At 39.3% G+C, this 15030-nt stretch overlaps 1 protein-coding gene across 1 annotated transcript in view; it reads right to left on the minus strand.

Annotated features, from left to right (window-relative positions):
- Positions 1–15030, minus strand: part of LOC126369292 (uncharacterized) — a 47517-nt gene that overhangs the window by 5672 nt on the left and 26815 nt on the right. The window contains exons 2-9 of the mRNA XM_050013650.1: positions 10015–10144; positions 7620–7798; positions 2991–3226; positions 2422–2619; positions 1762–1885; positions 1290–1400; positions 791–921; positions 133–377 (exon numbers count right to left, since the gene is read on the minus strand). Of these exons, the coding sequence (XP_049869607.1) occupies positions 133–377; positions 791–921; positions 1290–1400; positions 1762–1885; positions 2422–2619; positions 2991–3226; positions 7620–7798; positions 10015–10144 (1354 nt within the window). The remainder of the gene's footprint in view (positions 1–132; positions 378–790; positions 922–1289; positions 1401–1761; positions 1886–2421; positions 2620–2990; positions 3227–7619; positions 7799–10014; positions 10145–15030) is intronic.

A 15030-nucleotide genomic window follows, 5' to 3' on the forward strand; every position in this document is an offset into this window, starting at 1 on the left:
TTTAGTATTAAACTATGGGATCATGCTTCAGTCACAATTAAGAATAAGAATAAAATTAATTACAAGGAAACCTATTATAACCTTTAAATTACATTTAAATCAATGATTAAGAGAAAAATATCCATATCTCACCAGTAAGAGCAGCAGAACCGAAGCCATACGCTTCAGCCTCGTATCTGGCGATGTTGCCACAAGCGGGTACGAGCCAGGGCCAGTCGCACTTCAGCTTGTCAGCGTCGAAGCCCAGTCCGAAGGGGCAGCGGAACTCATACGCCGTCAGCGGTGCCTTGCCGTGGTCCAGGCATGCAAAGAACCATCTACAGTTCTCCGGGTCCGCGTAGTAACCTGACAAGAACAGAATGTTGATCACATTTATGCTAAATTGAGATTATTCATGGGTTACATGTTTAGCTAGGGATAGCTTAAGTATATCAAATTCTGATACACATTAAAGTTAAATATGTTATGATTAAATAATTTAACCGTTGGCTAGATAAAAGACACTGTAAATAATGAAAAAGATTCAAGGTTACCATTTTTACTGACATTGACTACCTTTCATAATGATAGGATATGGATCGAGCTTACGGCTATAGACGTACTGTCCTGAGGTATAAGTCAGGACACTTCCACTATCATTGGCACTGTGAGCCTTGCCTGATATACTGTAAGGCATATGAGTCGTACGGTCACGAGCATTAATATGTATACACTTTGGTACCATGTCACATTAACTTTTTTGACAAATTGAACTGTAAGTCTCACTAAATGTCAAATATGTTAGTGCGACAGAGTCCTAAGTGCGGGCGCGATTTCCGAAGAACCAGGGCAGGCCTGCGAGTGCGGCAGGCTGCCTGGCCACACGCAGACCTCGTAGCGGGAGTCGAACGCCAGGCCTGCTGGGCAGTCGAACTCGAACACCTGGAGAGAAGATTGATTGAATAATGTTGATCTCAAATTGCAGCTCTATCCAAAACTAGCCATAATCCTAGTGATTATGGCCACCTATTGCCGAAGACGCCTGAAGTTTTAAACCAATGAAAGCCTCTGTGGCATAGTAAGTGGTCAGAGTTAGAGGTTGCATTTGATTTTCCAAAACACTTGCCTTTTGGCATTTTTTTTTTGTAGTTTAGTTATTCTTGGAAAAACATGTTTGATTTTTGGAAATTTATAATTTTTTGACCTGTGGTTTGAGTCTCTTGATTCAAAGAGACTCCATAAATATATTTCATAGTTCGCTGTTTTCACCAGATTTTGCTTTGATATTAGTGGAATAAGTAGTTACTCACGGTATATTCAGGAGAAAGCTGATCGAACTTGACACAGCGGTAGAACCGTGCGCAGGAGCGCGGGTGCACGAAATATCCCTGACGCGAGCACGAGAACTCCGTACGGGTATCCTGAGGATAAAGTAACATAAATAAATGATTTATTCCTAAAACGACAATTTCTCAAATGAACCAGTTTCTCAAATATCCACTTTATAACTTGTAATATTTTATGTAGGATTAAGTAAAGAGAATAGAAGATTCATGTTCAGCGAGTGACTAGAAATGTCGTTGCTACACAAACAAATCAATGCCAAAAGCCGATCGACGATGTCTTCCTCTTGCAGCGGCGGCGCAGACGCCTTGCTGGGAGCTAATTAAGTGGACCTCTTGCGTAATGGGGGTAAGAAGACTCCTGCAGCGCACCCACTACAGGCGCGTGTCTTGGTGCAGACAGGGTCTCATGTTCATGATATAGTAATAGTTGACGTACCTCTCTAATGGAGTGTATGACACCGTCGGAGTCGACCACCTGCGTGATGCGGTATGGAGACACCTGCAGCGCGTCCACTACACGTGCATGTGTCGGCGCTGACAGGATCTCATGCTCCAGAGATCTGCGGAATTACATGAGGTAAACAATGTGATTATCATTTACGACATACCTAAGTACAATTGAACCGAAGAACAATGTACTTACAAGAAAATCTTAACTTATGGCACTTTCCGCATATTCGAATCATGTTAATAATGTATGTAGCTACGGTCGATGTAGCTACATACATTACTATCGTAACGACATAAGATGGTTTCTGATAAAGTACTTTTTTGACGTGACTTAATGTAGATTTGCCGGAGATGGCATTAACTGCATGGTTGTATGAAAGGGGAGCGCTGAGGGAATCTCATCATCAAAAGTGGCTGCTATTAATTACATGATGCAGCAAAAAAATGCTAATTTATTTGTCTCAGTTCTTATAACAAATGGAAAATGGACTTTATAGAAAATACTTACCGATGTAAGTGCGTAGCGTTATATGAGTCATATCAGGGGCCTTTGGCCATAATAACTCTGACACCAGGGATAATGAGGATAGTAATCCACCTCATAACCCACACGATAGAAGAAGGCAGAAAATTTACAATATTTTACCTCAAAACAGCAGCCCTAGGCGCTCGACTCTGCTGGTTAAGCACCTTAGCCAACGCAGTCTTAAGGCTGGGTCCACACGGAGTATCCGTGTCTCTATCGGCCTGATGCAGGGCCAGCCCGGCCAGGCCGCGCACTCGCGCGTACTTGCCCTTAACATCCACGGAAGAGGAGTCTTCGAACGATATCCAAGTTTTATCCCTGCAAGGATATGATGGTGAATTATAGGTTAGTTGTAAATTAGCTTGAATTTGTAATTTATTTATTTTAGTTTCATAAAGAGAGGAAATTAATTAGGTAGCTTGAATTTGGATTTTATTTATTAATTTTATTGATAAAATTAAATCAAAAATATTTCAAGATAAAATCGAATAGAATACAATTTCCATGTAATTTAATGGGACTCAATAAGGATATTCAGTATTTAAAAAAAATGTCTTTTCAACAACAAAATAGATTAATTTTAATAGAACTCGATTCATTGAGGGGGAGATTTACAAGCGCCCTAAACCAATTACATGGCAAACACACAAATACACAATACAAACACAAAAAAAAAAACCATTGCTCACTTGAAAGCATAAGGCGCGGACAAGTCCTGATCGCGTTCAAGCGTCCACCTTCCTTTCTGCAGCTGACGACACAACTCCCCTTGATCGATTTCCTTAGGCTCGTCCTCCGTAGTGGGACTGCCCGGAGTACTGAGGGTCTCGTTGAGAAGGTGGAACTGGCGGGCTGTGGCTGGCAGGCTGATGACTATCTTCGAAGCGGGGACGCCGAGACCCACTACTAGGTCTACTACTGAGTCCTGCAATAGTAAGATTTTGTTGGAAGGTTTATATTGATGTTTTGGCCAGTGGCTAAAATCAATCGCCAAGAAAGATCAGTCAAGACGGGACCCCCCTGGCTAGCAACCCCGGATCTACAGGGGTGTAACTGGATCGGACACACCTGCCCTGTGAATTGGACCTCTTAGCGGCCACATAAAACTCATACATTTAATGGGTGGCATAAATGACATTTTTAAAAGATTTAATTAGGTATTTTTCGGTGGCCGTAAACTAATCGAAAAAAACTGTGTTTTTAGGGGCGCCATTGTGAGGTCTTGGGCCACCCAAATATTTTGCTAGGGCCGCCACTAGGATAGGTATAGAGGTTATTGCTTAGGTTGTTCGTAAGATCCATCACATTCTTTTCTCGTAGGAATTTCCTCTGCTATCTTTACTGATCCTATGACACGCATCTTTACCTTTTGTAAATCAAATTGTACCTACTGATTGCGTTGGAAGAGCGAGGCATTCCCATCACAAGTGTCATCCGACTACTTTTAGGGAAGCCCATGTAACTTGGTCGTTATAGATTTAAGTACATAAATAAAACTCTTTTTATATTTTATTTTATTTACTTACAGGGTTACAGCATTTTGTGATACAAATATTTGGATTTTTGATTTGGCAACGATTAAATTATTAGCTATTCACGGTTTTTGAAAAATAAAGGTCACTTTTACAAGATTCATTTTGTCCAAAAAGAAAGATGATCCGTGCTTCGGAAGGCACGTTAAGCCGTTGGTCCCGGTTACTACTTACTGATGTAAGTAAGTAGTCGTTACATGAGCCATGTCAGGGACCTTTGGCGGCTCAATAGTAACCCTGACACCAGGGTTAATGAGGTTGATAATTCACCTTACAACCCACACGATAGAAGAAGAAGACAAGATTCATTTCAAAGATCTAATTGTGGGATGGGGTATGAAGGAAACGATTATATTTCTTTAATCCTAGTTTATTTAAAACTTTATTAATTTAATTCATTTTCCATTTTAAAAACAAGCGACCGCCATTCCTCTGTCATTCCGCAATCCTCTCTTCTCTCTCGCTCATTCCTCGCTCTCTCTTTCACACACCTTTAACTAACGTAGCTGTTGGATCTATTAGCGCAAATATTATAATATTAATCAAATCTTCCCTTGAACTCTAAACGCCTACCAAAATTACTATAGCAATCACACCGCAATAAATAATCTCATGCAAAAACCTTCAAGGCAAAATTTAACACGTTTGACACACACCTCCAAATGGGCATTCTAACTCTTTTAGAGCCAATCTTCGATTCAATACTAGGATGAGCCGTCAATATGTGACCTAGATAAACTAAATTGATCCTACATTGAAAGCCAGTTACACTGTTAAGCGACTTGAGATCTTAAGTGCCAGGTGTAAAGAGTATTTCCGAGTCTAAATGTATTTTTTCTCAAAGTACTGGTTTGCCTTCATAGGATTTCTACACGAAAGACGTGTACGTGTGTGAAATACTGATGTATGACTTGAGATATCGCAGAAAAAGATTGCAACTATGAATTTAGAACCATTTTACGTTTTCCTTAGATCCGATTAAAAAAGGAAATTGTCCCTTGTTTTCCCTGTTTGCGGCTTTAGCGAGAATTTTTAACTTGTGTAACTATCTTGAAGGTTCTGATTAAGCAAAACGCATTTTTTTATGGCCATTCATTATCATTACCTAGGTAGGTAAGGTTCCTTCCTTTTATAGCAAGTAGGCAGGTAATTTATTGTAAAATACTTTAAAATAATAATGTCGTGGTAACCCAGTTGGAAGAACGCTTGACTCTCTCTGTAAGGTCGCAGGTTCCAATCCAGCAAGAAATCGTTTTTCGAATTCCTGTTTCGATCATAAATGATTATCACGAGCTCAGCGGTGAAGGAAACATCGTGAGGAAACCCACATTCCCGAGAAATGCGTTTGGGAGGTATGTGACCTCACCTGTATGGGGGTGGTTTTACCTTCGCAGGTTAGAAGGTCAGACAGGCAATCGTTTCTGTAAAAAACCCGGACCTGTCAAATCTTCAGGTTAGGTAAGCGGACCCTGTGAAAAACGGGATGACGCTAGGGAGATTACGATAAAGTACTTTATACTTACGTAGGTATATTCCATACTTTGTTATCAAATCAAAACATACAAACATTTAGCAACAGTAGAAATGGGCGGCCTTACTGCTCTGATGCAATTATATCTTTGTTATGTCAGTTTCCAAGTGATAACTACCAACTTATCAGCAATTAGTATTCACAGATAAATTGCTCTATTTTAATGGCTTAAACACACTCACTATTCATAAAATATATAAATTATTGACCAGCCTACCGGCCTGTATTGACATTGAACTATATTCTAAAATACATAATGCAGAAATCTTTTTACTATTTATTACTTTCGTAAGACTAGACCACATACATACACTCGATCGATGGTTCGCCATCACTTCATTGACATTCATGACTTAATTTTACCTCCATAAAAGATCATAATATTGTCATAAATTATTCAAAATACGACGATCATTATAGTCAATCGTTTTGAACTCATAAATTATGTGGATCTACGCAGATTTACTGCACTACATATATAAGTGTAACTGGTTTTGCTTCGTGCAATCTTTACATTTTTCTCATGCAAATCTTATAGTGATGGACAGAAATAACTATTTATTACGCTTTGGATGAAGTAACTTTAATAGTATTCATATAAGTACTAAAGTTACCTGGAGTTACTTGGTTAGGTACTTAGGTTGCCTGGAACAAATTGCTACATGAGCAATAATGTTGTGCTTTTCTGTATATGTTGTCCTTATTTCTGTATTTTGTGCCCATTGTGCTAAATAAAGTATTTTATCTATCTGTCTATCTATCTAATTAATATATCTTAGACCTAGACGGACCTAATTGGAGATGTCTTTAGAAAATGTTTGGTACTTTCTACTCTGAACTGGACTGTGGAGGAAGCAAGAGAATAGTCTCATGATCGCAGGAAATGGCATTCCATAGTATCTGCTTACCCCGGTGGGGAATAGGCGTGGGTTTATTTATGTATGTATGTAATATACTTTTAATGATGGGTTGGTAAAGCAGTAATACCGTGGTTAAAGTAAATTTTAGTTTTATTTTGTTTTCTAGGTTTTATCTATCGATTCAAAACCTTATAATTAAAGTACCTATCTTTCGTTAAGTTAAAGCGGCAAAAATAAATTGTCATCTACAAAACCAGTCTACCTATCTAGTATCAAAATATCTTCAAAACTTTGCATCTTAGTAAATAACGAATAGGTACCTGTTAAATATACTCACAGGGCCCATCCCTACCCTTGTCGACAACCGTGCAACCACATGTTCTGAAGTAATTTACATCAAGACTTGTATTACAGCAATAAGTAGTTCGCATTGAACGTCGACTGCTGGACTTATATAGATCGTGAATATACATATACTTCTTAGTGGAAAACTATTTCGTTCGATTTATGGTTTTTCAATGGGTGTTTATAGTATGGTCGTTTTGAAATTGGTAGTGTGTGTTTTAATTAAGATATTTATTTATTTAACACAGAAAGAAACACACAAAGAAATCAGACAGTACAGGTAAGCTTATCTCTAAAAAAGAGATTTCTTCCAGCTGACCTACTACGATAAGTATACATGCAGTGTATAATACTACAGATAGACATACCTACATACGCGTACAAATCTTATGAAATTACAAGAACAATTATACTTACTAATATAAAGACAAAAAAAAATAATAACACAATAAAAATATAAACAATAAATTTAAGTAGACTTACATATTATATAAAAATACTACAACAATCAAATTAAGATAGATAAGAACGTAGAGCATAATTTGATGGCCAAAACCTACAAGCTTAAGTGTTACATATAGAAACTTTCCGAGATATGATCATAACTATATCTATAACATTATAGTAGAATGACGTCTGTGATCCAGTGGGCTGGGGGACGTCTGTGTTGGGCTCACGATCCGGAGGTCCCGGGTTCGAATCCCGGTGTGGGGACATATCACAAAAGTGATCCCTAGTTTGGTCAGGACATTACAGGCTGATCACCTGATTGTCCGAAAGTAAGATGACTTGTGCTTCGGAAAGCACGTTAAGCCGTTGGTCCCGGTTACTATTTACTTGCAGCTTCTTTTCCCTGGCTATACAGGTTGTGAGAAGCTGCAGTAGTTTTAGGCGGATGAGACGTTCGTTATGTAAAAATTGACGATTCAAAGTGTAACTATGTTACCTATTGAATAAAGATATTTTTGAATTTGAATTTGAATTTCCCTAAAAAATAGTATGGAGAACGCTACGCTGACAGGAGCGAGATACTTTTAATTATCGACTCACCGTGTTCATCATATCCCACAAGCCACTCAGCCTGCTGGGGTGGTAGGTCATCTTCTTGACGAGCCCCAGCGCGTGGGTCTGTACCATCATCAGGTCCACCTTCTTTACCAGGGTGTGCAGGTCGTAGTACTTCGCTAGGAGTTCCGGGTGGGCCGGTAGGGCCAGGAAGAGGGGGCCGCCTGCGGGTAGAATGAAATTTATGTAGATTTTGTACGTACATTTTTTATACTCAGGTATACTTAAGAAGCTTTTTGTAGTTACTCCTTTTGAACAGGTAGGTATCAGAAATTCATAATTTATATAACTCATATTTGTATTATGTACATAATGTTTAATACTTGTCTCTATATGTACAGCCTACGCTTTATTTGTTCTATTTTTGAACACAACAGGCAGTTCTAAAGGGCGGGATCTTTGGATTACTTATATTTCAGTAATATATCCAGTTAAAGCTGCGTTTCCATTGACGCGGAGCTGTGCGGAAATTAACAGGAATCGACCAATCATCGTGAGGGAGAGAGTGACAGAGCGTCTTCGTTTTTCGCTCTCTCGAACGCTGTGATTGGTCAAATCCGCACATCTTCGATCATCGCCGCACAGCTCCGCGTCAATGGAAACGCCGCCTAAGTCTTTTTCGTAACAATCATATAAGTCAGCAGTTACTTAGTTATGACTAAATGTAAGCATACGAAGTTCATTTACAGTAGGTAAAATTATAGGAATTACATAATTATTAGGTATATTTGGAATACCTACTTATTTTCGTCAAACATTATAATCTATACTACCTAACTCTCTAACAACTTCTCCTGTCTTATATAAACTCTTTGGAAAACTTCAATAAATACAGAGCAATGGCGTACCGCGGAATGCTAATTCTCAATAATTACATGTAACAGGCACCCTGACATTAACGTATCTGTTCCTTGTTACTCTATGCTATTAGAAAAACAGGTTAATAACATTTACATAACTTGAAAAGGTGTAAATCGTATCACTCTAGTCATTCATTTTGTTCTTAAACGGGAGTTGTTTAACACCCTGATGTAATGTTTGAGAAACATCCTAGAAAGAAATGGAGTATTCAGGGCGATAGTGACATCGTAACGAATACTGAGAGGGATGATTTAGACCATGATTCTGAGTTAATATCAAGTGGAATTTTCGATCACAAAAGTATAGAATTGAAATTAAAAAAAAAACAGGAAATTTGCGACGCAAAATTCCACTTGATATTGACTCAGAATCATGGTCTGAATCATTCCCCTCAGTATTCGTAATCCGTATAAGTACATACAACTTTCCATACAAGTAGATAGGGTGTTAGTGACATCGTAACAAATATTGAAGAAAAATTCATGAAATTTTTAGTGTTTTTTTTTTAATTATTTTCCGTTCCATAGTTTTGCGACGGAAAATTCCACTTGATATCAACTCAGAATCATGGTCTAAATCATCCCTCAAAGTTTTCGTTACGATGTCACTAACACCCATACGTACCCGTACGGCTATTTGTATGTACTTGTACGGGGTGATTCACTTGATATCAACTCAGAATCATGGTCTAAATCATCCCTCAAAGTTTTCGTTACGATGTCACTAACACCCTGTATATACAGCAACGATATAACATCTTAAACGTCTGTGCCTTTCCCGGGACTGTTTCCAAAGAGGGAATGTTCTTGTAAAATCTCTTTAATACACTAGCTTTTTTTTTTCAAAATGTTGTTTTTCGTTTCAGATATTAACTGCCTAAAGGCTAAATAATAAAACTCTTTTTATATAACTCTTGCGCCTTTTTACTTCCACTTGAGCGCTCAACTGGGCACCCTCAGGCCTGTTGTCTTAAACGTTGTACCGGGTGAGAGCCTTCAGCGCTCTCCATTTGTCCGGCCCAGTAGTTAATGCCATCTGCGGCAAATCTACAATAAGTCAAAAAATAAAAAATACTTCCATTTTGGGAACATTCCCGGAAACAGCACTTCACTGAATGTCCGTCTGAATGAAATGACAGAATGTCCCTGCAATTGATTGAGGGGAGGCCTGTGCCCAGCAGTGGGACGTATACAGGCTGTTTATGTACGTAACAGAGGAACTCGGTGGCGCAGCGGTAAACGCGCTCGGTCTGCGATTGTCGAAGTTAAGCAACTTTCGCAAAGGCCGGTCATAGGATGGGTGACCATATAAAAAAAGTTTTTATCTCGAGCTCCTCCGTGCTTCGGAAGGCACGTTAAACCGTTGTTTCCGGCTGCATTAGCAGTCGTTAATAACCATCAATCCGCACTGGGCCCGCGTGATGGTCTAAGGCCGAATCTCCCTATCCATCCATAGGGAAGGCCCGTGCCCCAGCAGTGGGGACGTTAATGGGCTGGTGATGGATAGATAATAAACTAACCGCCGGCAGCGTTGATGGCTGCGCGCGCCGCCTCCACCGTCTCGATGACGCTGCTCCGGTTGAGGGTTCGGTGAGCATCGTGCAGTTCTAAACCAGACACATATTTCGACATCACGAGGCTGCGCAGGTCCTGCAACAAGGAGATAAGGTATTGAACAAAAAGTATAAAACGTCTAGAGCCCTGTGCCGAGGTTTTTCTTGCAGCTTCTTTCCCCCGGCCAGACAGGTTATGAAACGCCATTTATTTGTTTTAAGTTATGCCTGTCATTTTTTTATAGGAAAAGGACGGTTGATTGACAGCTGTCAATTACCCGACAGGCATAAAATTTATGAAACATACGTAAATTTTCAGGTAGAAATTTAAACAACCCTCTCAAAATGTTACATCGGTCAATAATCCGAGAGAATTAAGTTGTCAGCACACGTCAAACAGGTTGCCTATCAGCGAAACGCCTAATTAATTTGCCCAAGTTATTCATTCATTTTAAAATTAACAGCTGTCAATAACCTGTCCCTTTCCTTTTCGATGGATAAGAAAATTAGGAGGCATCTGCAGGAATCAGGGCCAATATGTGAATAAGGCCTTACATCAGTTTTACACAATAATTATACCTGTCATCACTTCAAACCTGACTTAATAAGAATTCAATACCCACGTACAAAAAGCCGTTTTGTAAGTTCAAGTTTAAATTGAAGTTAATCACCGATAAATGGTATGGACCATATTAATCGTCGTGTTTCGAAGGACCGACATTGCGAACGCGAAACGCGAAAATAAGCAAGTATGTGTAACCATTTTTGTCGAAGTTGAAATATCGTGAATTCTTGATTGCCTGCGACAAGTCTGAAGGTATTTAAAAGATTTAATTGCTCATTACAGGTGTAAAAAGAGGTAACCCTTGTTAGTAAATAATTATAACGCTTTGGCGCTCGGTAAAGTGTGGGTACTTAGCTCATCTAGCGATGGATTAGGATGGAGTAGATGTAAGCTTGGAGCAGAGGTACATCCATCGCAAGATGAACTAAGTACCCACAACTCAACGAGCACCAAACCAACCAAAACTAAAGCGTTATAATTATTTAATACGTATGTTTTAGTTCTTGAGAACCCTAACACTAATTTTTGTTTTTATAGCACTTACCCGTGCTTTGGGAAAGTCACAAAGAGAAAATTTTAATCGGAAAACATCTGACTCGGACGGGATTTGAACCCACAGCTCTTGTCAAGCCGGGACGAGCGCTGCGGGTTCAAGCCCCGTCCGAGTCAGATCTCAATATCATCGTCATTAATGACAATACATAGATCGATAGAATTTCCCATGGACAGGAGGAGGAGAAGCGTCTGAGTCAGATTATTTTCGATTTAAATCTTTACACTACTTATTTTTTTCTCTAACCTATCGTGTCCTACTGATGAGCAAAGCCCTCACTTCCCTCTCCTCTTGCAAAGTTCCTTATCCACGCAGAGATCTCTTGCCAGTCTTCTTCAAAGGTATCCAGATCGTCCTTCCATTTTGTTCCTGCCTCTACTAGGATATCCTTCTGTAGGCACCCATTTCGCGAGCGCTTTAGTCTACTAAGATACATATCTACGTGTATTAATGTGTCTACCAAGATCAGCTAAACAAAACGTCAGGAAAACATCGTGAGGAAGCCCACATTTTCGAAAAATGCGTTTAGGAGGTATGTGACCTAGCCTATATTGGGCTGGTTTTCCCTTCGCGGGTTGGAAGGTCAGACACGCAGTCGCTTCTGTAAAAAACCGGACCTGTCAAGCCTTCATGTTATGTAAGCGGACCCTGTGAAAACGCTAGGGACATGATGACTAAGGTCAGGATGAGGGAGGTACAGTTATGAGCAATATAATGTACTTACCCACTTTAGGTCTCTGTCGCACTAATATATTTGACATTTAGAGAGACTTAACAGTTCAATTTGTCAAAAAAATTATGTGACATGGTACCAAAGTGTATACATATTAATGCTCGTGACCGTACACAGAGACCACAGAATTCCACTTATTTACTTCGATTCTATTCTAACACATTTTTCGCTTCTTACACTCTTTTCGGGATATTCATGATTTCTTGTTAGTTTTGCCATAGAATAACGAATAATACGAATAGAACGGCAACTCTCCGCTTCTCACCAGCATCTGAGCTATGTTTACTTCAACACACCATGTAATATCTGTGTAAAACGAGGTTTTATGTATGTATGGTTTGGTTATGGGGGTATGGTTTTATGTAGAAACCTACTGAATATAAAGTAACTTGTGTTGTATTGTAAACAAAATGATGTTTAGATTATCAATTAAGAGCCCTCAGAGGTAGGCTCCTCATCTGGTAATATCCAAATGTTTTTATACTCTTATTGTAGATTTATATCGCACGGCAATCACTTGGCGAGAGATACTGAGGCAAGTTATACACGAGTTATATCGTAACTCGATCGACCGACACGACACATTCATTGCGCCAGCGCCGGATTTATTACTTCCACACGAAGCAAATAACTTCAATTCAGATTTACTTTAGGATATTTCGATGTAGATCTAGATCGGCTCAACTAGATATCTTGAACAGCGGCCGATGTAAACAGAAGCCAATAAGGAGACCTGAATCTTATGAATTATGACTAAAATGGTCAAAATCGTAAGACTTGCCTTTTAATATCCAAACCCCATAGTTTAATGGCGTTTGGAAATCTCCGCCTTAGGGGGTTAAGAAAACGCCTGAAAATGGACTATCTGTCGTGGTTTTTACTATGGTAACTTCTATTACATTTGAATAACAGGCATCCAATATCGAACTACCATTTTACAGGAAAATACAATAACAAATTAATCGAAGTCCGCCGTGCGAGCTTTAAAATAAAATAATTCAAAAGTTAAAGAAAGAAAAAACAAAATCTACACGGAAATCGGATGACATTGTAAGGTACGCCGGAAAGCAGTAGATGAGACTTGCACAGGACCGGAAAGGATGGCGTGAAAATGAGGAGACCTATACCCAGATACGAATATCTTAATAAAATCTTCTATAAACAATTAGGCCAAGTTTTTAATAGCATAAGGCGTGCAGCGTGAGTTACTTCCAAGCGTGTACGCACTACCGCACGCGACTCTTCCGTCAATGCGTGTGTGCTATTTAACATGCTAAATAAGCTAATGTGCACGCGTTATATGACGCTCCACTGCACGTCACTAAGTTCCGAACACGCATATTTGTAAAATGATACACTTCGCGATACCGTTCCATACCGCGATCGTTAAAGAAAAATGAAAGTGTTCTCTGTTATTTATAATCCCAGAAGGCCTAGCCGAATTGCTTTGCAAACGCTAAGTATTGTAGTTATGATAGAACATAACATAGCATCAAGCCTGTATCCTCAAAGGTGTAGGCAGAGGTGTATTAATTAGTACACCCACTCCCTGCCAGCTATGTTTAGATACTTTAAATTTTATGTTAAAAGGGCAAGACAATAAGCAATAGCAATAGCCAATAGGCAATAGCTTGCTTTTGCTATTATGATAGTATGGAGATACGAAATGTATCGTGAACTCATGAGAAGCTTATTATTTTAAAGCTGTTAATGCTTATAAGGAGGAGGAAGAGGAGCTCGGTGGCACAGCGGTAAACGCACTCGGTCTGCGATTGTTGAAGTTAAGCAACTTTCGCAAAGGCCGGTCATAGGATGGGTGACCACAAAAAAAAGTTTTCATCTCAAGCTCCTCCGTGCTTCGGAAGGCACGTCAAGTCGTTGGTCCCGGCTGCATTAGCAGTCGTTAATAACCATCAATCCGCGCTGAAACCGGGCCCGCGTGATGGTTTAAGGCCCGATCTCCCTATCCGTCCATAGGGAAGGCCCGTGCCCCAGCAGTGGGGACGTTAATGGGCTGATGATGATAGTATAGAGGAGATACGAAATGTATCGTGAACTCACGAGAAGCTTATGATTTTACAGCTGTTAATGCTTATAAAACGGACTTTGATTTGGGCCACAGGTAGATGCAGGCCAAAGGATCTAGTATAGTCAACTTCTAAGGCGGTTATCACACGATGCGGTCGAAGGCGCGCTAAGGTGGTGCTCGTGTGTTAAGAATCAACGGTTTACATACAAGTCAAATACTTGCCTTGGTTTCTACCTTCTTGTATGCCACAAAAATACTTTGTGATCTCTAGTTTGGACATTATAAGCTGACAGGGACGTTAAGCCGTTGGTCCCGGTTACTACTTACTGATGTAAGTAAGTAGTCGTTACATGAGCCATGTCAGGGGCCTTTGGCGGCTCAATAGTAACCCTGACACCAGGGTTGATGAGGTTGGTAGTCCACCTCACAACCTATTACGAACCGCTTGACCGACAACCACGACCGCGACCGCGCTGTGTGATAACCTGTTCACACCAGTCTTTATAAACAACTTTATAACATAACCTGCTTAAGATTGCATCATAGCCTTTCTTTTAAAACGTATTGTCACAGCTTTAGTCGCGATCTAAGGACAAGTTTTATTGCACTCTCTATCGATACCGATCTTAAATGTAGGTAGTTGTCTAAAACGTAGTTTAGTTGTCATTGCGATTCGAATCTATAATTACGTTAATGGGAATTCTGATATCTGATAAATCGCAATTATTCATGGTCGGCCTATGGTATATTATAAGGTTATAAGGTTCGATGTATAAAGGTTTTTTGGTTTATTTGTAATTTGCAATGCAATATCATAATTGAGTAGTTTCCTATAGATAATAGGGTAGTCAAAGATAGATTTTGAAATTCTGATTATTAAATATAGACACATCTAAGACTGCAAAACACGCCCGAATATTATGAAGCTTCTCATTTTGTATTTTGAGTAAGTCAAATTAATGTTTATAAGTTATTTTTGTTATTTAATACTTTAATCAAATCTATCTATGGACTGTAGTCTGAAAATAAATGTTTTTTTTAAATCAAATATAATTTATTGCAGAGAACTAAATTTCAACAACCAGACGTAACACATGAATGCA

This window comes from Pectinophora gossypiella, chromosome 8 (genome assembly GCF_024362695.1).
Source record: "Pectinophora gossypiella chromosome 8, ilPecGoss1.1, whole genome shotgun sequence".
In the NCBI taxonomy this organism is placed as follows: Eukaryota; Metazoa; Arthropoda; class Insecta; order Lepidoptera; family Gelechiidae; genus Pectinophora; species Pectinophora gossypiella.